The 23062-nt window shown below is 37.2% G+C and overlaps 2 protein-coding genes across 2 annotated transcripts in view; one reads left to right on the top strand and one right to left on the bottom strand.

Annotated features, from left to right (window-relative positions):
* Positions 1 to 557: 557 nt before the first annotated feature.
* On the bottom strand, positions 558 to 8718 carry cct5 (chaperonin containing TCP1, subunit 5 (epsilon)). Its single transcript, XM_036557958.1, has 11 exons — positions 8486 to 8718; positions 7695 to 7755; positions 7204 to 7368; positions 5585 to 5783; positions 4457 to 4649; positions 4033 to 4182; positions 3664 to 3783; positions 2715 to 2900; positions 1858 to 1995; positions 1405 to 1585; positions 558 to 823 (listed from the first exon to the last, which is right to left on the bottom strand). The coding sequence occupies exons 1-11, from the start codon at positions 8588 to 8590 to the stop codon at positions 696 to 698; spliced, it is 1626 nt and encodes a 541-aa protein (XP_036413851.1). The 5' UTR covers positions 8591 to 8718; the 3' UTR covers positions 558 to 695.
* A 294-nt stretch (positions 8719 to 9012) lies between these two features.
* mtrr (5-methyltetrahydrofolate-homocysteine methyltransferase reductase) overlaps positions 9013 to 23062 on the top strand; it is a 50081-nt gene continuing 36031 nt past the window's right edge. Inside the window, exons 1-7 of the mRNA XM_036557969.1 lie at positions 9013 to 9141; positions 11892 to 12045; positions 12189 to 12342; positions 14228 to 14345; positions 15805 to 16180; positions 20008 to 20124; positions 22606 to 22759. Of these exons, the coding sequence (XP_036413862.1) occupies positions 11902 to 12045; positions 12189 to 12342; positions 14228 to 14345; positions 15805 to 16180; positions 20008 to 20124; positions 22606 to 22759 (1063 nt within the window). The 5' untranslated portion in view covers positions 9013 to 9141; positions 11892 to 11901. The remainder of the gene's footprint in view (positions 9142 to 11891; positions 12046 to 12188; positions 12343 to 14227; positions 14346 to 15804; positions 16181 to 20007; positions 20125 to 22605; positions 22760 to 23062) is intronic.

Genomic DNA, 23062 nt, shown 5'->3' with positions numbered 1-23062 from the left:
GAGGTCCACCAAAAATAGTCATAATTCATTTTTACATGAACATGACCTCTCCTTATCCCTTAAACAGGCTTTTTTTGTTACTTTGCCTTTAAGGCTGATATATGCAAATAAGCACTGTTCTAATTGGCTGCTGTGCATTGTGACTTACTCCAAAGTTTTGCAGCACAGTTTCCATAAAAGGACAGTATGGACGGGGGAGTGGTGCATTTTTCAAATTATTAAAAAAAAAAATTTAATTTTAACAAATTGAGGGAAATTGTTTTTTTTTCATGATATGGAATATTATGAAAAACAAAAGTATTTAAGTAATAATATAATTCAAGTAAAATTTCAAATTGTAATGAAATTTGATATTAGGATGCAAAGAGTTTCCTAAAGAACAGTAATGAAACTGTAGTAAGGTCACAGATTTACACCCCTATCAACTTGTATTCCCCAAGGATACCTACACTAACGCACCCCATCATCGTTTTGGCTAATTAAATCAAAGTGGGATCTGTGACAGTTAACAGTAGTTTCCTAATCAAATTTTTCCTTCAAAAGACAACAAAGAGCCATTAGAGTCTAACAGAGCAACGTTTTAATGATCATTTCTGCTCTACACAGTGGCTGAGAAGCGTATCAAATGATAAATAACGGTAAGAAGGTTCTGACAACACCAATTCCGTCAAAGAGCTCAAGACATGAAACACAGACTAGTCTTCAGATTCTCCAGGGTTTCTGATGTCATCTATCTTCAGGATCATCTTCACCACCTGCGTTGCCAAAGAAATCTGCTGTTTCTTTCCAATGAGCGTCTCAATCACATGCTGCTGCTTCATGTCTGCAGAAAAAGAAGAAGTTGAACACATTATGGAGTGGTTTTCTGGATAAATCCTCCAGTCCTATTAAATCTGCATCACACTTTTAAAACATAGATCTCAGAACACCACTGATATTGTTCCAATGAAGTCTTACTGAACATTTAATACAGCTGGCAGCTAACAGTAAATGCGCCCCACTAATAGCATGGCTGAGATGAAACTGTCGAAGCTAAAGCTTGACCATTAACTAATCTTATGATAATTACATTAACAATAATAAAAAAATGGCAGATTACAGCAGTTAAGCTGCTAACTCCCCCTGCTCACTGCCACTCTGTTGTGGCCTGGTATCGAACGATCAATGGTCCAGTGGATGGGAACCTCTGCTCTAGTGTAACTGTGGCTTAGTGATCTGAATTCAATTTATGAATACCTTGCTAATAAGCTGATGAACTGAATTAGGCGAGTTTGATAAGGCAGAGCCGTGAAGTCTGCCATGCTGTGGTCTGCAAGGACTGAAGGCTGACACCATGATCAAACACCTGCCACTTAGCTCGTAGGGGTGCCCTGACAAAGTGGCTGACATGAGTGAACTACGTACCATTTGTAGACAGACGCAGGCAGTCGATGCCGAGTGCTGGGTTGTTTTCCTTCACTTGCCGGGCTCTGACCTCTGTCATCGTCTGAATGGGATTCAAACCACTATTCTCTGCCAATGCCATTGGGATCACTTCCAAAGCGTCAGCAAATGCTCTCATAGCATACTGTTCCAGAGACGGGCACTGCAGAGCAGGTACAGAGTGTTAATGTTACAGAGTACAAATGTTATTTAAGACATTTTATCTACATATAACATTAAATTAGACACTTCTATGTTACATGTAGACATTCAAATGAAATACAGAATTAAGTTAGACGTGTTTCAGTGTTTAATGTAATGCAGACATTAACGTTCAAAAGTAATTCACTGATCACTTTCTTGGAATTTATACTGACACCTGCACCAAGAGAAATTCCTACATCTTGTACTTGAAAAAAAGATTTTGACTGATACCTTATCAGCTGCCTCGTTCACAGCAAGAGCACAGGAGATTTCAGAAGCTCCACCACCGTAAACAATCCTGTTATCTCTAACCAGGTTACGGATAACACACAGGGCATCATGGAGTGCTCTCTTAGCCTCTTCAATAATCTGAGGAAATTAAAGGCACATAAAACATTAGTAAACAGTTGTAAACAGAAACATTTCATGCTGATTTAAAGCTGTCCAGGTGAGTTTTTTTTCCCAATTCAACTGAACTCATTACATTCAAGTATCTGTGAACTTTAAAAGTATAACAAAGCAACTCTAAGTAATATAAAACATCAATATGTAATAACAAAAAAAAAAGAAAAATGAAGTTACAGTAAATGGAAGTACAAAGAAAATTATACATACTGTCATAGGCAAAAGTTTGGCAGCCCCAGTCAAATTACATGTTTCTGTTGATTTTCTAAGTATAGATTAACACATCCTTTACAGAGAACACATTTTAATTTCTGTTTATTTGCTGAACATAGTCAGAAAAAAAATAAATTGTGAACTAAAATTTTCAGAAAAATGCCATAAGTGTGTTCCCTGTAGAGGATTAACTTATTTTCACTTACAAATTCCACAAAACATGCAATTTCACCAGGGATGTTCAAATGTCTGCATAAGACTGTATAATTGTTTTCAACATAATGTCCACCCGCTGAACCTGTAGCATACAAACGATTATGGACACTAATTTTTTACGTTTTCCTGTACAAAAAGAACAGAGCATTTAAAGTGTCGTCTGTGTTAACTGACTATGCTATAGATACAGCAGATAGGTTTAGGTTGATACCTAAGAGCAAGATAAGATACAAGAATAAGAAAAGAATATATACCATTTTGTTTCCTCCACGAATGAAGATAGTAACAGCTCTGGAGTTTTTGCATTCCTCGATGACAAGCATGTGGTCTTTAGTGGTCCCAAAGCAGAGTTCCCTCACCAGGCCAGCAGTGCCTAGCTTCTCTGGCGTCAACTCACAGAAACGAGGCACGATGCGTCCTCCGGTGGCGATGGCAATGAGCTAAAATAAAACATCATTAGTTGTTTAAGGGGCTTTTTTTGCACCTATTGTCTCAGTTACCATATTGCCTTGGTTAACATTTTATAACTTAAAAGGAGATTATCAATTTTTCAAAATTTCTGCAGTTAAATGAGACTTGTTCACAGTGGTGGTGATAGGAATCAGATGTCCACCTCTAGAAACTCCCCTCACAGAAAGTTGTTACATGAAATGGTTATGAATACACTGCCTGATGCCTGAGACACTGTTTTGCGATAGTTTTAAGAAGGTTTTTGACTGAAATATAACCTTTAAAATCCATTCATAGTGGAGAGGCTCAACAGTCCACAAAACTTATATTTTTGATTCAGACCTCTATTTTACCATCATCAACGTTACATATAAAAGGTCAGAAGATGCATGTAGGTTCACTGGTGGTTTTGCATGGTACATAAAATGGCTATATTCTTTTTGTAGATATCGTGACCCCTTTTTCCAATCACCACCACTGTAATAATCTGAGTCTCCAAATGCCTCTATAGTTAACCATTTGACATCAAACCACTCTGAATAACTGTATACATCTCAACCACTGAATTATGCATAATTTTTGAAAAATCATTGAAATTCCCATTTAAGTCACAATGAACAAGGCGCTGTCTCTGTATTGTTGCAGTGAAGTTTTAAAAGTATAAATGGAACATTCCAAAATATGAAACAGTCAGAAGACAGATACAGAAAAGATACCAATAAAGATTAATGTAATCCACAGACTTTTACTAACCTCAATCTCAGGTCCTCCTACCCAGCGGACAGCAGGGAGCTCATTCTGCAGCAACAAGTGATTCGCCTCATCATCAAAACCCCACTGACAAATGGCAAGGTTGGCACCATTCTCCTTCACCTGACAGGGAGCAGTAACAAGGTATCACACTCATTCACTGTGATTGAGAATTCATTTGATTATACTAACTGATTCAAACTAAAGAGTTATTGTGTGGTATTATTTTATATGTTCCAGAAATATCACTGAACAATTAATATAATTGCTCATTGCCATAAACCTTTGCCTTTTGGGATAGAGAAATATCTGGATTCAACAGTTCCTTCACAAGTGCAAGTGGCAAAAGTGACAAAACATAAGGATACTTACTTGTTTAATCATCTCCTGAAACTTCTCCTTCTCGTACTTCTGCAGAGCCTTATAGTCTTCCACAGAGGTGACATCAAGCTTGTGCTTGGTTTTAGGCTTGGGTGGCTCAAACGGGCAGGTGAGGATGGCAATTTTTGTGTCTTTTAAGACCTGCAAGTGAAGTGCATGTTACACAATTACCTCAGCAACAGGGCAGCAAGACTGCCTAACAGCCTATATATGGTCTATATAAACAGATGCCTCATTTGTTTTTTCAGTGTAAATTTAAAAATAAATCTGAACCATACCAAAAAAATCAAATTTAATCGTGAAATTTGAGGTTTCATGATGCAACCATTTCCTAAACAATCACAATGAAGTCCATTAGAAAATCAGAAATGCATTCTGTGCATTGACAAAGAAAAAAAAATAACATATCCTGTACCTTGGGCATTTGAGGATGGCTGAACTCTTTGTCCACGATTACGCCTTTAATAAGCTGAGTGTCCTCCAGTTTACCTCCAACTTTTCCCTCCATCTTAATGAGCTCAAAGTCAACATCTTTCCTCTCCATGTCGGCCACAGTTAGGATGGCATTGACGGCAATCTCTGCCATCTGTCTGTGGCATCGGTTGATGCTGAGAAAACAATGCATAATGAACAGTTCAGCACTTAGCACTTTTGCTAAATCAGCCACCAATTATGCAGCTAAATTGGTTTCACAATACAGAAAAGATGTGGTGCCTCAAGAATGCACAAAGGTTGTACAATATGACAAAATACTTACTGTGATTATACTGATACATACTCTCATACAGACATATTCTTATTGCAATTCTGATACACACAGATGCACAAAACATGCTTTGCTAAATCATGTGGCATAGTTAAATATTTGTCTGTATTATTTTAACCAAAATAATTCACTGTTATTGGATGTCAAACAACTCAATTCACTGAAACACTCACAGAAACTCATATGGAGCTGTGACTGATCAGAATGCATGCAAAACACACACAAAAATGTGCACAGCGCAGCCTTCCATAACACCAGTACTGCAAAAGCTAATGTCACAATAGCAATTATCAAACTTGACACTGTGCAGCCCTACTCTGCACATAACAGTTTATCATGATCATTAAAACCATTAAGATCATTTAAAAATAAGATAAAGCTGTAAAGATATCAGGTTTTGAGAATATCCAAATCTGCAGAGTTTATTACTGGCACAGGTAATACCACTGTAATATGGCTAATTTAAATATTTGTATCTAAAGATTTTGCATGTTTGCAATTTGTTTCATAGAATGGATTTTGTTTGCCAACACAGGAGTTATTTGTGATCAAAACTGAACCCAGACAAACATCTACTAATGAGCAAGTTTAAGCATGACTGCACTGTTTTAAAAGTTATTATGCTAAGTTTATCTGTTTTTTTAGAAGGCTACAATATGAAAATGAGCCTCTACCAGTTCAAATTGTAATCAGACTCTGAGATGAAAAATAATGCAGAACAATTTTCAACCATTACACATTATTAATCTTGTTCTATTACAATAAACTAGAGCTTACACTTTGGATCCGAGTGTTGTCATGGCTGTCTGAATAAGTGGCTCTGTGTTGCTGGGGTCCACTGGAAAACTGTCCCCGATCTTATCGAGATGTTCAATGGCGATCCGTGCAGCCTGGTCATACCCATCAGCGATGCGGATGGGGTGAATGCCTCTGTCCAGCAACTGCTCAGCCTGTTCCAGAAGTGCTCCAGCAAGGACTAAGATGAACAGGAAGGGTCATAACATCACCATAAGTTGAGAATTTTTCGGTGTGTGACTCACAATAATCAGAAAAATGCATAACTAAATTTTATACTTTCTAAGGTAAATTAATTAACACATCCTCTATGGAGAATACTTAACATGGCATTTTCTGCACATTTTAAAGCATATTTTCTAATTATTTGCCGTGTTTAACATATTGGAAAAAATTAAACATAAAATGTGCCATAATGTTTGCGCAGACCATATTTTGTGTTTTATTTTTTCTGGAAATGTAGAATTCATTTTACCATTCTAATGCATCTTATGCCATTGTTATACAATTCTTATATAAGTCTTCTACTGCGCATCCTTGTGGGACCTTCGTTGCCATATTTTGACCTTCTGTTAAGGCATGTTTTCAATAAGAGACAGGGATAAGGACTCCAGGCAGGCCAGTCTAGCAGCCATGCTGCTGTGACACATGCAGAATGTTTCTTGGTGTTGTCATGCTGAAACAAGCATAGATGTCCCCAAAAAGGACATTGTCTAGATGGCAGTACATGTTGCTCCAAAATGTGTTTGGCGTTAATGGTGCTTTTACAGAAGTGCAGGTTACCCATTAACACCTCCCCACACCATGCCAGAACCTGGCTTTACACTGGTAATAATCTGTATGGCCCTTTTCTTGTCTGGCCCGTAGAACACAATGTCCATCAGTCCTACAAACAATCTGAAGGGCTCATCATACCACAGCACACGTTTTCACTGTACATCAGTCCATTTCAGATGAGCTTGAGTCGGCAGCGTTTCAGTACGCTGTTGACACATAGCTGCTTCTGTGCATAGTACAGGCCTAACTTGCATTTATGGATAAAGTGATGGACGGTGTTTATTGACAATGGTTTTTCAAAGTATTCCTGAGCCCATGTGATCATATCCATCACAGAAACATGGCAGTTTTTAAAGAAGTGCCCTCTGATGAGTCGAAGGTCACAGACATTCAGTTGTGGTTTCAGTTTTGTCCTTTATGCACAGAGATTTTTCTGATTCCCTGAATCTTTTGATGAACCTATGCACTATAGAGGGTGAAATCTCTCATTAAGAAATGTTGTTCTTAAACTGTTGAGATTTTGCTGATGCATCCTTGCTCATAAAGGACGAGGCCTTTCCTGGCTGCTCTATGATTGCATCACCTGTTTAAAAACGTTTTTGAACATTTCACAATGTTCCTAGACTTAAGTTGGTCCTGTCTCAACTTTTTTGGAATGTGTTGCAGGAATTAAATTTCAGAATGAACAAATATTTACAAAACACAATGACGCTGATAAAATAAAACATCTAATATCTTGTCTTTGTATTGCCTTTGTTCAAGTACAGGTTAAAGCAGATTTGTAAATTAAAATCCATTTTTTAAAGGCTTATTTGTGTCCTCACCAACTACACCAGTGGTGCCATCTCCAATTTCATCATCTTGTGACTTGGAGAGCTCAACCATGAGTTTGGCGATCTGGTGATCCACATCCATCATGCTGAGAATTGTTGCACCATCGTTGGTGACTGTCACTTCACCATCCTTATCCACCATCATCTTATCAAGCCCTGTAAAGTGGAGAAAATCATATTTTCCAGTTTAACCTAAAGCACTATTAGATTTCATGAAATGATGATTTAGTCTCTCCTGATTACATCTACACATACTTTATTGAACACTACCACCCTGCAAAAACAATTAATTTTATAGACGATAGATTCCCTATCCAAGAATTGCAAAATATGCAATTAAAGACCATTGAGTAAACACATATGGAAAACCTGAGAATTTATCAACATATTAACAGGTACCAAGTAAGGTTGTATTATTGAATTCAGGTATTTATTAATCAGATATTTATGAAACTGGACAGAGCACAAGAGGGGTGTCTCACCATTTGGACCCAATGAAGTCTTAAGGGTGTTGGCCACTGCTTTTGCTGCCATGATGTGTGACTGAAAAGTAAAAATGAAGGCAAAGTATAACTTCAGTAAGCACAAAGATGAGCTAACCTAAGTCAGTTCTACTTAGTGTACATGCCTTCTGCACAAATGCACTTAATGACTGCCTGACACTGTGAGGAATGCACTAATTTACTATATATATATATATATATATATATATATATATATATATATATATATATATATATATATACATACATACATACATACATACACACACACACGTGGGAAAAATTGGCCATTCACAGCCTCTCAGACAAACATACGAACATAAAAAGGCAAGGCTGCAGAAAAGCGAGGTTAAACGCAGCTTTGTTCCTCCTTCTTCACTCAATGGAAATAACGTTAATATTTAATATTAATAGCCACAGCCCAAGTACATGACGAGGCTGAAGTCTGCTTTCTATTCGCAAGATTCTAGCTCGAATTTTCCCGTTCCACCTTAAATGATGCAGTTGCTGCGGCACCATTTAAGGTGGAACGGGAAAATTCGAACAAGAACCTGCCGAATAAGAAGCTGGCTTCAGATTGCTGAGCACATGGGCGACATGCCGGCCAGCCGGTTCATTCACAGACAACAATACGCATCTAGTAAAGCCATCCAGCAGCGCACAGGGTTAAATACTAACATTTAAAGAGTTTATGAAGGACTGAAACGCAATAATGAGAAACAAAATCCCGGCAGAAGCGCTTCTAGCTCAAACAAAGTGTTAGCATTTACCTTCAAAGCATCAAGGCCCGTGAGACGTGATTTCTTATCCTGGTCTTTAATGATAATGAAAGGCCTTCCATATTCATCGAAGGCGAGTGTTCCCAACGTAGACATCTTAAACGGCAGCTAAACGCTCACAGCTTTCAGAAACTATTTAATTTTAGTGAAAATTTCAGAGCATAAGCTGCGTGGACCTGCCGGCCACTTCTGGAAGGATCTCAGGGCGGCGCGGACCGTACCAAGTCAGATCGGGCAAAGAAAAGCGTAACTGTTGTTGTCCTGTTTTTTATTATTTTAAATTAATATTTATACTAAATCATTGTTATAAAGCATTAAATTATGCTATAAAACACAGAATAAAGTGTACAGGATACAACAACGTTGTACAAATACTGAAAATCAGATTAATCTGGATGGTTTATTCCACTATCGCGAGAACTCCACACTCTTGCACACGATCTGCATAGCATTAGGATTGGCATGAATATCGTAGTGTCTATGGTAGGATTCGTGCGAAGCTGTAGTTGGAGATCGATTTTTTTGCAGGCTAAGCACGTGTTTTAGCCCGTATTCCGGTATCGAAAATACTTTTATGCGTTCATTATGCTGGTTAGGTTAATGTGTGTTCCTCAGGCAAAGATTTGGTGTTGGTTAATAGCATGAAGGTAAGAATGAACTTAATATATGAGCAGTTAGACTCTGGTCATTGTTCGTTTTAGCCGTGGCTTGTTATTGTAGAAGTTACAGTTTTCACTAGACACCGTTGACTTTTATCCACGCTACCAATGTGTAGGTCACTTTCAGATGTCAGGTGCTGGTTACCAGTCATTAGACTACTATCACAAGCAATTTTAATATTAGTTATTGGGAAAAGGTTGGATTCAGGTATTTTGGCACGTCAAGTAGTGTAACTTAACTCGTTCAGTGTTAGGTAACACGGGACAGTTTGTTATGGTCCTGCTGGACACTGTGTTATGTAATGTGGGACACCCATTCCATTGTTTCAGAATGACATCTGTTTTTACAATTTTTTTTTAATGTAATTTTTCACTTAAATACCTTTTGAACTTACTAAAGCCAGATTATTCCTTTGTGCTCATTTTATTATAATACACTCCTGAAATTGAAGTGCACCCCTGGTACATGAGGGTCCAGAATACCTGAATCCACCCTACAGAACAGTGCAAATGTCAGAGCCTACCTTCCATGTATTTAATTTACAATACTGTAGTTTCCAAAACTGGAGTTCAAAAAGTGATTAAAAGCTATAGAGAAAATGGGACTCATGACAACCACCTGCAAGATCTCGTAGACCACCAAAACTGTCCACATCAGTTAAACAGTATTTAAGGCTTTAATCTTGAGGGAGAGGAGGAAATCAAGCTCCACTCTTGCTTCAGATCTGAAAAAAATCACAGGTGTTTCTGTCCGTCCTTCCACTGTGAGAAGACAATTCAACGATATGAGTCTGAAAGGATGTGTAGTTGTCAAGAAGCTCTTACTGAGAAAAGAAAATAGACACATCAAACAAAAAAGCTGCTGGTGTTCTCAGAACAATGAACTGACCACCCCAGAGTCTATAGGGCTGTCACGATTAAGTTTGAATGAATAATTGAGGTTATTGAATTGTCTTTTCTTGTTCATTGTTTAAAGCTATTAAAATACAACACAGAAGTGGCTAATTAGCCACCTTACATGCTAGCTATGTTTACATAGAAGCTAACTCTTGTTGTACTGTTGAATCGACGCTCCAAATGTCTGCAATTACACAGAATTACATGTAGAATTAAGCAAAGCTAAAACAGAGTGAAAATATAAGCAGAAAAACAGTAGTTCTGGCAGCATACAAGCTAAAAATGTTAGAATCAACTATTATTAAGTGCTTCCAAGTCATTTCCAACTCCTCTATAATGTTTCTCTGAAATATCGTCTCTTCTGTTTGGGTCTTCAAGCTTCTGAATGGCTGGTTCATAATACCTCTTATAGTATCCATCCATCTTGTTTGCTGGTCGTCATCTTCCTCTCTTACCTCCAGCTTTTCCAAGCATGATGGTCTTTCCCAATGAAATAGTTCTTCTCAGAATATGTACAAAATAAGAGAGCTTCAATTTGGTTGTCTGGGCTTTGAGTGAAAGTTGAGGCTTGATTTGTGTGTTTTCTGCAGTCCAAGTTACTCTCAGAAGTCTTGGCCAACACCAAAGTTCAAAGGCATCTGTATATTTCCTGTCTTGCTTGTATATTATCCCGCTTTCACATCCATAAAGAACCACAGAGAAGACTAAAGACCTAGACAATTCTGATATGTTTGTGGAGACAAACCGTTGCATCTGAAGATCTTTTTAAGCTCTTGCGTCTTTATTCTGATGAGTGTCAGTCAGTGTTCTCTGTTGTCGATAATTGATCTGAATAAGCCAACACAATATCCATTTCCACATCTTCTCCATCAGTAGTTAAGCATCTTTCCTGTTTTCATGACTGTAGTCTTCTTCATACTGTGCTGAAGTCATGTCTTTTCACTTTCTTTAACCATGAGGCCTTCAGGTCTTCAGGTCTTCCAGAGTGTTGAGTTTCTTTTATATACTTTTATTTGCCTCAAGCTAACACACCAAATTCACATTTTCTTTGATTCAGCATGAGTGTGAAATCTAACTTCTAAGACTGAACTTGGTGTAGAAAAAATATCTCCTGAAATGATTGGAAGCTGTCATAAAGGTAAAGAGTGGACACAAAACAAATTCCTACTGAAAAATATAATACAATAATTAGTTGTTGAGGCTTTCTGTTGAATATGTTTTCTGCTTGTTAACTAATTGAGTCAATTGAATAGCTTGTACTCTATGGCTGTTTTGAGTGAAAATATTACATGCCTTGCTCTTGGTGTGATCTCTGTTGGTCGACCACTCCTGGGGAGCATAACAATGGACTTGAATTTCCTCCATTTGTACACAGTCTGTCTGACTGTGGATCGGTGGAGCCCAACTCTTTAGAGTCCTTAGAAATCTCCTTTGTTCATGCTATCATACACTTCCACAAACATGGGTTGTGAAGATTAGACTGTAATAGATCCCTGTTCTTTAAATAAAACAGGGTGGTCACTCACACCTGATTGCCATCCCATTGATTGAAAACACCCAATTTCACCTTCAAATTATCTGCTAATCCTAAAGGTTCACATACGTTTGCCACTTACAGGTATGTAATTTTGGATCATTTTCCTCAGTAAATGACCAAGACTAATATTTATGTCTCGTTTGTTTAATTTGGTTCCCTTTATCTACTATTAAGACGTTTGAAAAAGTTTTAGGTCAAATTTATAATTTGAAATATAGAAAATTCTAAAGGGTTCACAAACTTTCAAGCACCACTGTATGTTAATAAGTTATTGTCTGTATTTATCAATTGTTTTCATACACAGGGTCCAGATCATGCCTTGTGGAGTTGCATCTCGGTTCCTGATACTGTACGGCTCGCAGCGAGGTCAGGCGCAGTCTATTGCGGAGGAGATCTGTGAGCAGGCCACTGAGCATGGGCTTATAGCTGAGATCAGCTGTCTGAGTAAAGGGGAGAAGGTATGACATTCTGAAAGGAACCATATATGTAAGAATGATTTTGAGTTTTAATCCATTGAGAGCTTTGGGTGATGCAACTATGTTTGCTTTGCTGATTATTGCAAAGCTTGAAAATCAATGATCTCACTGCCTAATTTTTGTAGTATAACTTGGACAGAGAACGTGGCCCTGTTGTTTTTGTTGTTTCCACGACGGGGGACGGTGAGCCTCCGGACACGGCGCTGAAATTTGTAAAGAAAATCAAGAATAAATCTTTGCCTTGTGATCACTACTCTCACCTGCACTACGCACTATTAGGTAAGCTTCTGTTATTTTTTTTGTCAGTTAAGTCAGCATGTCAATCAAAAAGACTGAAAAACTTTCTTGAATGACTGGATAACCAGCATAAGACAATCTTTAGGGGAGTAAATACAAAGTAAATAGTGATTTACATGTTTTAAACAGTCATTATAGCAATTGAGATCTAACTCTGGGTTAATTTTTCAATTGTTTGTCTTAAGCCTTATTATTCAGTAACTAAAGCTGGGGGGCAATGAAATTATTGTAGCATTAACTGCTATTAAATGAGACACAGTTTATACACAAGTCGTTATGCTTTATTAATGAGCCGCAGTTAGCCACAGCTATGCTGTACACAAAGAGAGTTTGCTAACTGTTTATTTTAAGCCAAACACAGCCAGTGGGAAGCCCCACTTTTCAGAATAAGAGTCCTTAATAGAATTACCCCATGGACACATGCTATAGAACACATAACCTGGAATGAACATGACATAGTTTTTTAACACACTATACTATTATACAAATAATTATAGTAATACTGTATACAAATTATCAAAATATAATACATGCATCTTTCTTATATCCTTTTAAACCTTAAATAAATAAAAGCTTGTTATTTATTAAGATTACGATTTTAATTTTCACCGGATGCTGTAACTATGCTGTAACATTGGCAGTGTTTACATGGCTGCCTGCTGCCATTGGTCATGCAAAAAGACATGGAAAGATGTTTTTTTCAACGCTAGTGTGAAAACATAGCATAAGCATGCTCCATTGTTTCTCCTGATTGTGGAAACACAGCTAAGCTGTGCTAAGCTAACAACCTAGCTAGCGAGTAGTAGTAGTTGACTGCGGTAAATAAAAAGTACTGTAATAAAGTGAAAAGAACCTTGCAGTCTTCAAGCATTCATTCTACACATCTACTCCTAAAGCTGTAAAAGGTACGTTAGCCTAGTTGATTAGCTGCTGTGGAATTCTGTCAGTGGTTAACGTTAGCCAGTTAAACATGAGGTAAACAATCAAGTGTAGTATTCAATATTGAAAATGGTTTTATCCCTCTGATTATAACAATAGGTGGGTAATTTATAATGATTTATCTATAGTGAAGTTGGATAGTTGGTGGTTGTCATCCTAAATACAGCAAAATCTCAGTGCCTCTCTCTTTCTCTGTCTCTGTCTCTCTCTCTCTCTCTCTCTCTCTCTCTCTCTCTCTCTCTCTCTCTCTCTCTCACTTTCTCTCCCTCCCTCTCTCTCACTTTGTCTCTCTCCCATGCTTGCTGACAGGCTAACATGGGGTTGCACGCACAGAGATTTTCATGCATTCTGCAGCGGCATCTTAAACCACATAATACTACACTAAATAGCACATAAAAGTAGTACAACATCAACACTGCCATTGCTATTTTGAACATACTACTTAGTACAGTAGTGTTCGGTTTGAGACACAGCCTGTGTGTAGGTGCGTTTGTCAAAGTTAGGCTGCATTATAACAGCACAGGATAAACCTGTTAATTCTTAGTTACAGTTAGTTTCAAAAAGCAGTTTAAATACGCATCTTTATCCGATGCATTAGTTAGCCTACAGAAGATTAAACACTAGCTGAAAAACAATCATGGTTTTAGCTGTCTTACACAAAGGCAGAACAAATACTGGACTGGAAAATGTATTTGTACAGCACTTACTTAAAGTATGAAGAAAAATGTAAAAACAAACCATCAAAACTCCGATAATTAGTTTTAAAACATTGGGAAAAAAACTTTAGCATTTAAGGAGGGTAACTGTTCAGGACATCTGGTACAATAGCTGCCAAAAATGTGTACAGTTCTTGTATTGTTTGGTTCTTTAAGGCAGTATAATTGCCAGTGGTTGGAAGCAATATTATTTGTTTTTCTATCTCCTGCAGCTTTGGGAGACACAAATTATGCAAACTTCTGCAACTGTGGAAAGACTATAGACAGCCGTCTACAGGAACTAGGTGCAAAGCATTTCTATGCAACAGGTCATGCTGATGATGGCACAGGGTAAGGGCATGTATCTTGAGTTTCTAGTTTATTAGAAACTCCTGCCTTGGAGCTATACTTGTCAGCAAAGTCACACATCGTTCTGTAGCGCCCAAATTAGAAACTCTGGATCAAAGCAAATTTGAAAAAGCAGATCCCCAACTACCATTTCACTCAGTCACTTTGTCAGCATTATTATTATTATATCATATCACTGCTATGGACAATAACACTTTAACACTAAGTCACTTTAAATAACCATAACACTGAGTCACTTAAGCCACTTTAAAATGTGTATTGCCTCTATATTTTGTGTATATTTTGTGTATATTTAATATATTTCAGTTCGTTTTTCTTATATTTTTATTTTTACTTATTTACTTTCTGTAGAGTGATTAGCTGAGCCTCACCACAAGCATTTCAATGCATGAATGTCCTGACATGTTGTGCAAAGGACAAATTAACTTGAAACTTGATTTCTGTCTGGGGAAAATTGTGTGGTGTTTTTGAAAATCACCACTGTCACGCCCTGTGATAAACTTATATGTTCTAAACCCGTCCGTACATTTTGTCCTACAGATATTTTTCCTCTGAATGTCACTGAACCCTGTAAACCAAAGTGTCGAGATATGAATGTTGTTACATGCAAGTTGACACTGCTGTACACTGAACTGACATCATAAGATTGCCAACCTCACCAAAAATACTCCACACAAACCCGCAGGTATTGTTGAGATGTGGTAGTTAAGTTGCTGTAGCAGTTTTAGGCTGCAGTTTAAGTGGCTAGTTTTGGTACATAACGGTGTTAAGGTTTAATAGTAGACCTTTTTTCATGTGACATCATCTCAGTGCATAAGAGTGTTAGCTTTCTTGAAGAATGTATTTAGCAATATTCATATTTTAACTCCTTAACACCCTCATAATTCAGAGGATCTAGTGACATTCTAGGGAAACGCATGTAGAACAAAACATACCAAAACGATTTTTTTTACCACCAGCCGCAATATTGGGAAATTTTGAAATCGATATATATTTTTTCCATAGAGAATGCCACCTTAGACCCAGAGTTCCTAATATGGGCATGACACAGATTACAGAATGACGCACGACTTCAGAACTGTGTTGGCCATTTTATCAGAAACACCTACCAAATAGATGCACTTTGTAGGTGTACAGTTATAGACTGTAGCCCACCTGTTACTGCACATTTTTATCAGCCCCTCCCTACCTCATCAATCAATGGAAAGGGACCACCGTAGGACCACCACTGTCCAGATACAATTTCGCTGTCAGCAAAAACAGCCTGTTTAATTATAACGGATAAATAGGGGTTAGTATATGGTCATGTAAAATTTAATTTTGACTGTTTTTAGGACGTAAAACCACACAAACATCATAAGTGAACATCAAGAGTAAAAAGCACGAAAAATGTTGCATATGGGCCCTTTAAGCATAATTGTTTTTGCTGGTTTCTCTTCAGGTTGGAGATAGTTGTCGATCCATGGATTGAGGGACTTTGGGAGGCTCTAAAAAAAACATTTGCCAGAATGTCTGCCTCAAATCAGGAGGGCGCTACTCAAGGTACTGAGAAAAGTATTCAGCAAGAAGCACAAATCCAGGAAAAACTGGACTCCTCTGCGATCAGCCTTAGTCTTTTGAAGCTCACTGATGTGGAGACTCAAAAGGGAAAAGCAGAAACATCTGTGTTGGAGAGCAAAAGCACAGAAACTCATGAAGCCCCTTTGGAGGCATCTTTGATTCGATCTGTACCGCCTCTGTCTGGGTCTTCTCTCAATGTCCCAGCACTGCCCCCATCATACCTGGATGTCTGTTTGGAAGACTCTCCTGCCGAAGAGGTAGGATGCACTCAGTAATATCATTAAAGCGATAGTTTGGCAAAAATTCTAATTTACATAATTTTGATCCTCACCCCAAATTACAGTTGCCCATATATGACGAACTTTAATAATGTAATATTACAATGTGATAGTTTTGTAGTGTGACAATTTATTACCCTAACTTTCAGTATTTACAGTACTTTGTGTAAATAAGCTAACACTACGCTGACATTGTGTTGTGCCTACATTCTTTAAAATAACACCCAAAAAGGAGTCCTGAAGAGCTGTGTGTTAGAAGAAGACCTTAGGGTTTCTTAATAACCTTTCATTAATGTGTTCTTTAGAAATCTTTGTGAATGCAGTTAAAATCCATGTTTGCTTTCTAAGCAGTATTAATCTTGGGTACCGCATACGTAAGCAGTGTCCTTACCAATCACAAGACTGATACGGGGTGTCCTGTCCACACAGCTGTTCCCTTGTAGTCTCCTTCTCTCTGTTCAAGTTGGAGAGAAAGCAAACCAGAGTGAAAGCTAATCTAGCACACATAACTGAGCTAGTAAGTACATCCGTTCAGCTGTTCATGCATTTAATCAGTCACACCAGCGTTCCCTGAATATACATCCAGCAGTAAAGCAAATAAGAAACTTCTTTAAGATGCTTCCATATAAACACTGGCTACATTTTTAGTGAGTGGACACAGCAGAGTCTGCAACACCTCCTGTATGTGTAGAGCCTGTTTCATTCCTCCCAGCTTCACTTGCGCTGTTGTGTTTAGTTCTGCTTCAGTGGTGTGGCATGCTAAGAGTTTTGAAGTGAGACATGTCAATCACATGTGTTTGTCACAATATTAAGCCACGCCCATATAGTTCTCGGATAGGTCTGATCAGCGTTTTAAACAGTGTTTTTTAATATTTCTGTTTTTTATTTTCATTTTAACATTGCTGGATATTTAATACAACGCTAATTTTTTGTATCATGCAGATATTTTTTATATTTTACACTGTGCTCCCTAGCACTTTAAAGAACCGTCACATACACAAATGAAAGGTTTTTAACAACCTAGAACCGTACATTATAGCAAATAACCATTTAGTTATTTTCTTTAGTTCAACTTTTATTTTTAAGATCCTATAGCCAATCAAACTGTGCATGCAGTTTTACCTGACTCTGATAATGCAAAAAAAACATTTGTTCTAAACATAGTGTGATAACTGTTAGGCTAACAATTTGAAAGAATTAATGTTAACCTCATTTAGCTACTTTATTTGTTGAGTTGTATATTGATGAAGAGATTGAATTTGTAAATCAGAGATGTTAATTAAGCTGTAATAATTTAAATATTTTTTCTGTGTTCAATCCAGTAAACATGAAGTGGTCAGACAGTGATGAATGTTTAAAATATTTTCCATATTATTATTTGGTATTGAGCACTGGGAAACTAATAGGCTATTTTTCTTACTGTGCCTTTAAGGCTAATGAAACTGACCTCTGTTGTTGTTGGCTCATTTAAGAAGCAGTTTAGGCGGAAACACTCCTTATAACTTCAGCATGAGTGAGTGGGGCTTGGTTTTTGTGACATCACAAAAACAATACATTCAAAACCTGCCATTTTTACAGTTTCTGTATATGGACTATATAGACTAGAGAGTGTATAGTGTGTTTTTGAAACTTCAACTGTTTTTACGTTCTCTTTTGTTTAAAAAAAGGAATGTAAAAGGAAATTTAGATTTCCATAATACAGGCCCTTTACTTTTGTTCTGGAGCTTTAAGGCTAATGTAGCTAACAAGCAATGGACAAGTTTTCACAATAAACTTTATTTATTTTCTTTTGACTTTTTATATTAGTCTCAAAAGTCTCAAAAAAAATGTACAGATGACTGTAAGAAAAGCACAGGTGAGAAAATACTACGGTTAAAATGAAACAGCACAATTATGATGTTTTTTGGTGGATAACATCTTTTAAAAATGAGCAAAAGTGCAGGCTTCAAGCTGGCCGCTAATACTCAGAAGATACATGATGGTTTTGGATAGTAAATAAAGTGGCTGTGTTTGTGTTGTAGTAATGACATTAAAAATGTAAAAAAACTTTTAGCTATGTGATGTATTTTTGTTCATGTTTTAATAGTATGTTATACAGTGTCAGAAACCACATAAGTAAGTCTATTAGACATTACTGAACAACTTCACATGGTTTAAGACAAATATATAATGATTTACAGTGCTGTGAAAAGTATTTACCCCTTCCCAATTTCCTTTGTTTTTTGCATATTTGTCACACTTGAATGTTTCAGATCATCAAACTTCTTTTCATATTAGAAAAAGATAATCCAAGTACACACAAAATGCTGTTTTTAAATGATGATTGCATTTTTTGATGAGGAAGTAAAAGTAATTGTCCCCACAGCTACTAAATTTAGTTGACTACAAAGCCATTGCTAAGGCTCTGGCACCAGCGAACCACGGTGAGAGCCATTATCCACAAATGGAGAAAACTTAGAACAGTGGTGAACCTCGCCAGGAGTGGTCGGACTATCGAATTTCCACCAAGAGCACATCAACGACTCATCCAGAAGGTCACAAAAGAAACCAGACAAACATCTAAAGGACTGCAGGCCTCACTTGCCTCAGTTAAGTTCAATGTACACGATTCCACAATAAGAAAGACACTGGGTGAAAATGGCATCCATGGTAGAGTTGCACGGTGCAAATCACTGACCAAAAAGAATGCAAAGACTTGTCTCACATTTGCCAAAAAACATCTACATGACCCCCTTGCCTTTTGGGATAATATTCAGTGGACTGATTAGTCAAAGGTGGAACTTTTTGGAAGACATGGGTCCCGTTACATCTGGTGTATAGCTAACACCGCATAACACCATAAGAACATCATACTGACAATCAAACATGATGGTGATAGTGTGATGGTCCATGCTTTGCTTCTGCAGAACTTGGACGACTTGTCATTAATAGTTGGAACCATGAATTCTGCTCTCTATCAGAAAATCCTGAAGGAGAATGTACCCCCTGCCAGTTTGTGACCCAAAGCTCAAATATAGTTGGGATTATACAGCAGGACAATGATCTGAAACACACAAACAAGCCCACCTCTTAATGGCTCAAAAGAAACAAAATTAAGGGGTTGGAGAAGCCGAGTCAAAGTCCTGCTTTGAATCCCATTGAGCTGCTGTGGCGAGATCTTAAACGGTCAGTTCATGCTCAAAAACCCTCCAGTGTAGCCAAATTAAAACAATTCTGCAAAGAAGAGTGGGCCAGAATTCCTCCACAGCGATGTAAAAGACTCGCAAAGTTATTGCCAGTGTTTGGGTGGCACAACCATTTATTACATTTGGCAATTACTTTTTCACATGGGTGATATGAGTTTTGAGTAAATCTTTATCTTTAATAAATGGAACGAACATTTAAAAGATGCGTTTTATGTTTACTCATGTTGTCTTTATCTTGTATTAAAATTAAATGGATGATCTGAAACATTTCAATATGACAAATTAGCACAAATAGAAGAAATCATGTAAGGGCAAATACTTTTTCACTGTATGTGTGCAGTTAGCCTCCATTACTTTATAGCTGCAATAGCCTCAGAGCTCAAATATTAAGCTAAGACAGCAAACTTCAGACAGCAAAAATGTCTTGGCTGATTGATTACATTTGGGTTAAGAGGGGAGGATGACTATGTAAATTAGATTTTTTGTGTTGCTTTAATGGTAAAAAGATGGTTATGAAGCAAGATTTGAAAAGTTTAAGAAAACTCAATATCAGATATGTATGAGATAATATGAACTGAAAATGAGTTGTGCTGAAACAGCTTGCGTCTGCTTGTCCCATAGGAGAGCGCCCATCATGTGGTGAGGGAAGGCTTTTATGAAGTGGCAGTTTCAAGAGCGGCTCATTTAACTCGAGATGATGCGGTGAAAAGTGCCATCTTACTGGAGCTTGATATCTCAGTATGTTTGTATTCATCACACTGCACTGCGAAACTTCAGAAATTAACTTGTCTGATCAAAACCTGTGCTTTTCTTGATGTTTAGAGTGATATATTTTCACTCTGCTCTTTTATTTATACAGCCTTTATTCTTTATTCTTCCCTTGAAATTAGAGATCAAGTTTTCTTTGAGGAAATATATTTGGGTAATTCGCCTGCTTGAAAAAAATGAGCAGTATTAGAACTAAGAGTGGATTAAGGACCCATTCAGACCCACAGAACTTGTTGTGATTGGTCTAAAGTGATTGAAAAGTAATTCCACTTATTTTTCAAAGTATCTGTACAATTGAACTGTTAAGATGTAATGAAAGTCATTCAGAGTGGTGTGAAATGCTCTGTTCTAGAGAAACAAAGTTAGAACATGAAAAGGATATTAATACCCTGCTTGATGTCTGAGACATTGTCACAATAGTTTTGAGAAGGTTTTGGCCTAAAATGTTGTTTTTAAAATACATTTATGGTGTAAGGGTACATGCAGGGTGTGGTGAAGCAAAATAGTCCCCAAAGAAAGCTTATTTTTCAGATTTACCACTATTTTACCATCATTAACATTACATATAAAAACACAGAAGACACGTGTAGGTTCACTGGTGGTTTTGGATTATAAATAAAATGGCTATGTTTGAAAATGTTTTTACAATAAGCTTTATTTTATTTTCCTTTGGCTTTTGTATATTAGTTATAAAATCTCAAAAACTTTGCAGAGGAGTGTAAGAAAAGCACTGGAGACAAAAAGTTTTTTGATAGCTAATGTCTATAAAAATGAATAGGTATGGGCTTCAAGCTGGCTGCTAATACTGCATTTAGCAACATGATTTACTTTAGTCCATGTTTGTAGTTAACAGTTAACATGTTTGTGTGTCAAACCACGCAAATAAGTCTATTAGAGACCATTTGATAACTCCTCAGATGGTTTTGGATAGTATTTAAAATGGCTTAAGTTGTGTTGTAGATATCACAGTAAGGTACGATGAACTATTTCACATCAAACTGCTCTGAATGACTTTGTATGACTTTAAGGATGGTGACACTGGGTGCCATTCACACACGCTGACAAAGCAAAGAGCGCTTTGTTCACACATGGTTTGTCAAGTAAAGAATGAGCTAATATACCCTGCAGATAAATAAATATCCTTTTAATAACCAACATTTAAGTGCAGCTATAACTATTTGAAATAAGTGTTCATTGGCTCAGTTATTAGTTAAACAGACTTTAGAACCTTTTTGAGGTTTATAGCAGTGCAAAGCTGCTGCTCTCATTTAAAATATAGCTGCTGTTTTGCTTATGGGCTTAGAAATGCACATTATTGCCATAATACTGACTTTTGTACTATTTTGAGCTAGAAAGCAATAGTATGCTGTAAGTCTCAAAAATAGACCCAAAGCATATTTTTGTGTTTCATTATATTCTAAAAATATACTGTGACGTAATTTATCACATTAATTATTAGAGCTGCATTGATACCATTTTTTCAGACCTTGTAGGAGTAAGAGTACATGCTTTAGTACTCACAGATATGATTACAATAAAACGCTGAGTAGCTTACTTAGAATTAAGTAGTTGTTAGTGTAAATGGGTGCAATGTACCTTAAAATTATATCATTAACATCTAGCTGATTTTAAATGATGTTCATTAGCTAGCTTTGCTATGTTAGTTACTTGGATCCAGTAGCATTGCAGTGGAGAAGAGAGGGTTTTGTTCCACGTCAGAAAAGTGCTTCTGTACAGCTGTACATAAAGTATGTTTCATAGTTTTGATCCTCATCTGTCTCTTTCTGGAACAGTATCTGTAGCACAGTGCCAGCAGAAATAACATCCAAAGTTAATGCATCTGAAGAACTCATGTTTTGTCTTTTCCATATTGTTTTTTTTGGCTGGTTGAATTGTAGTTAAATGTCCTCTAAAGTCAGGCGTAGGCTGTGTAATTTTAGAAATATTGTTCTTTGGCGACTCACACTGAATGTTTGAAAAGACCATTGTGTACAGACAAGGCCTACAACTTATATACTTAAACTGTACCAAAACACTCCATACTACGTGAATGCAGCGCCTGAAGTTCAAATAAAGTTGTTTTATTCAAACATTCATTCAAAATATGCACACAGAGTATTGAGCAGAAACACTTGTGCTGCACTATGCACTGAAACTAAAGCAGGCAATGATGTACATGGTAGGACAGTACAATCTCTCTAAAGCCTATTTTACAAAGACAATTAAAAAAAATCAACATATTAATGTTTATATCTCTCAATTCTAGTCTGTCAAACAGAATAAAGTAGGGATTTACAAACTTTGGTAGCAAATGTGGACTTTTTTTTTAAATAGCAGCCTCCCCTAATAAGAACTTAGATGTATAAGCTTTACCTGATGTGCTGTAAAACAGATATTGACAGTAGTACTATCTCTCTGAAGTCTCTGTAGAGTTATCTTGTCTCTCTCCAGGATCAGGACATGCCTTACCAGCCGGGCGATGCCTTTGATGTGCTCTGCCCGAACAGAGCAAGCGAGGTGGAGGAGCTGCTTCGGAGGCTGGGGTTAAAAGACCAAAGGAGCCAGCGCGTTCATCTCCAACTGCGCAAAGACACCAAGAAGAAAGGTGCTGAGACCTTTTGAACGCATAGTCAATTACATCAAGACAGTCTGTCCTGTTTAATTTTTCAGTTGCATCAGAGAAGTGATAGTGACATCAGTTCAAGACTTTAGCTGAGACATAAGAGTAAAAAGTAAAAGTAGAGTCTCAAATATACACTGGTTTAGCCCTGTCTTAGCTAATGTATCATCGGCGATCCACTTGTTGTGTTTGTCCCTTTTAACTGATTAAAATCTGCCCTGATGTGTAGTTGATGGGCATGCATGTCCATGTTGGTCAGTAAAATGGATTAGCATGGGGAATGTGAGG

The sequence above is a fragment of the Colossoma macropomum genome, unplaced genomic scaffold, assembly GCF_904425465.1.
Source record: "Colossoma macropomum unplaced genomic scaffold, Colossoma_macropomum, whole genome shotgun sequence".
In the NCBI taxonomy this organism is placed as follows: domain Eukaryota; kingdom Metazoa; phylum Chordata; class Actinopteri; order Characiformes; family Serrasalmidae; genus Colossoma; species Colossoma macropomum.
The sequence above is the reverse complement of the archived record's forward strand: the minus strand, read 5'-3'. Positions and strand labels throughout refer to the sequence as shown.

Coding starts and splice junctions, on each gene's coding strand:
- cct5 (XM_036557958.1), bottom strand. CDS start 8,590: ATGTCTACGTTGGGAACACTCGCCTTCGATGAATATGGAAGGCCTTTC. Junction 1,996..2,714: donor TTCGTGGAGGAAACAAAATG/GTATATATTCTT, acceptor TAATTTCCTCAG/ATTATTGAAGAGGCTAAGAG. Junction 1,586..1,857: donor TGAACGAGGCAGCTGATAAG/GTATCAGTCAAA, acceptor CCTGCTCTGCAG/TGCCCGTCTCTGGAACAGTA.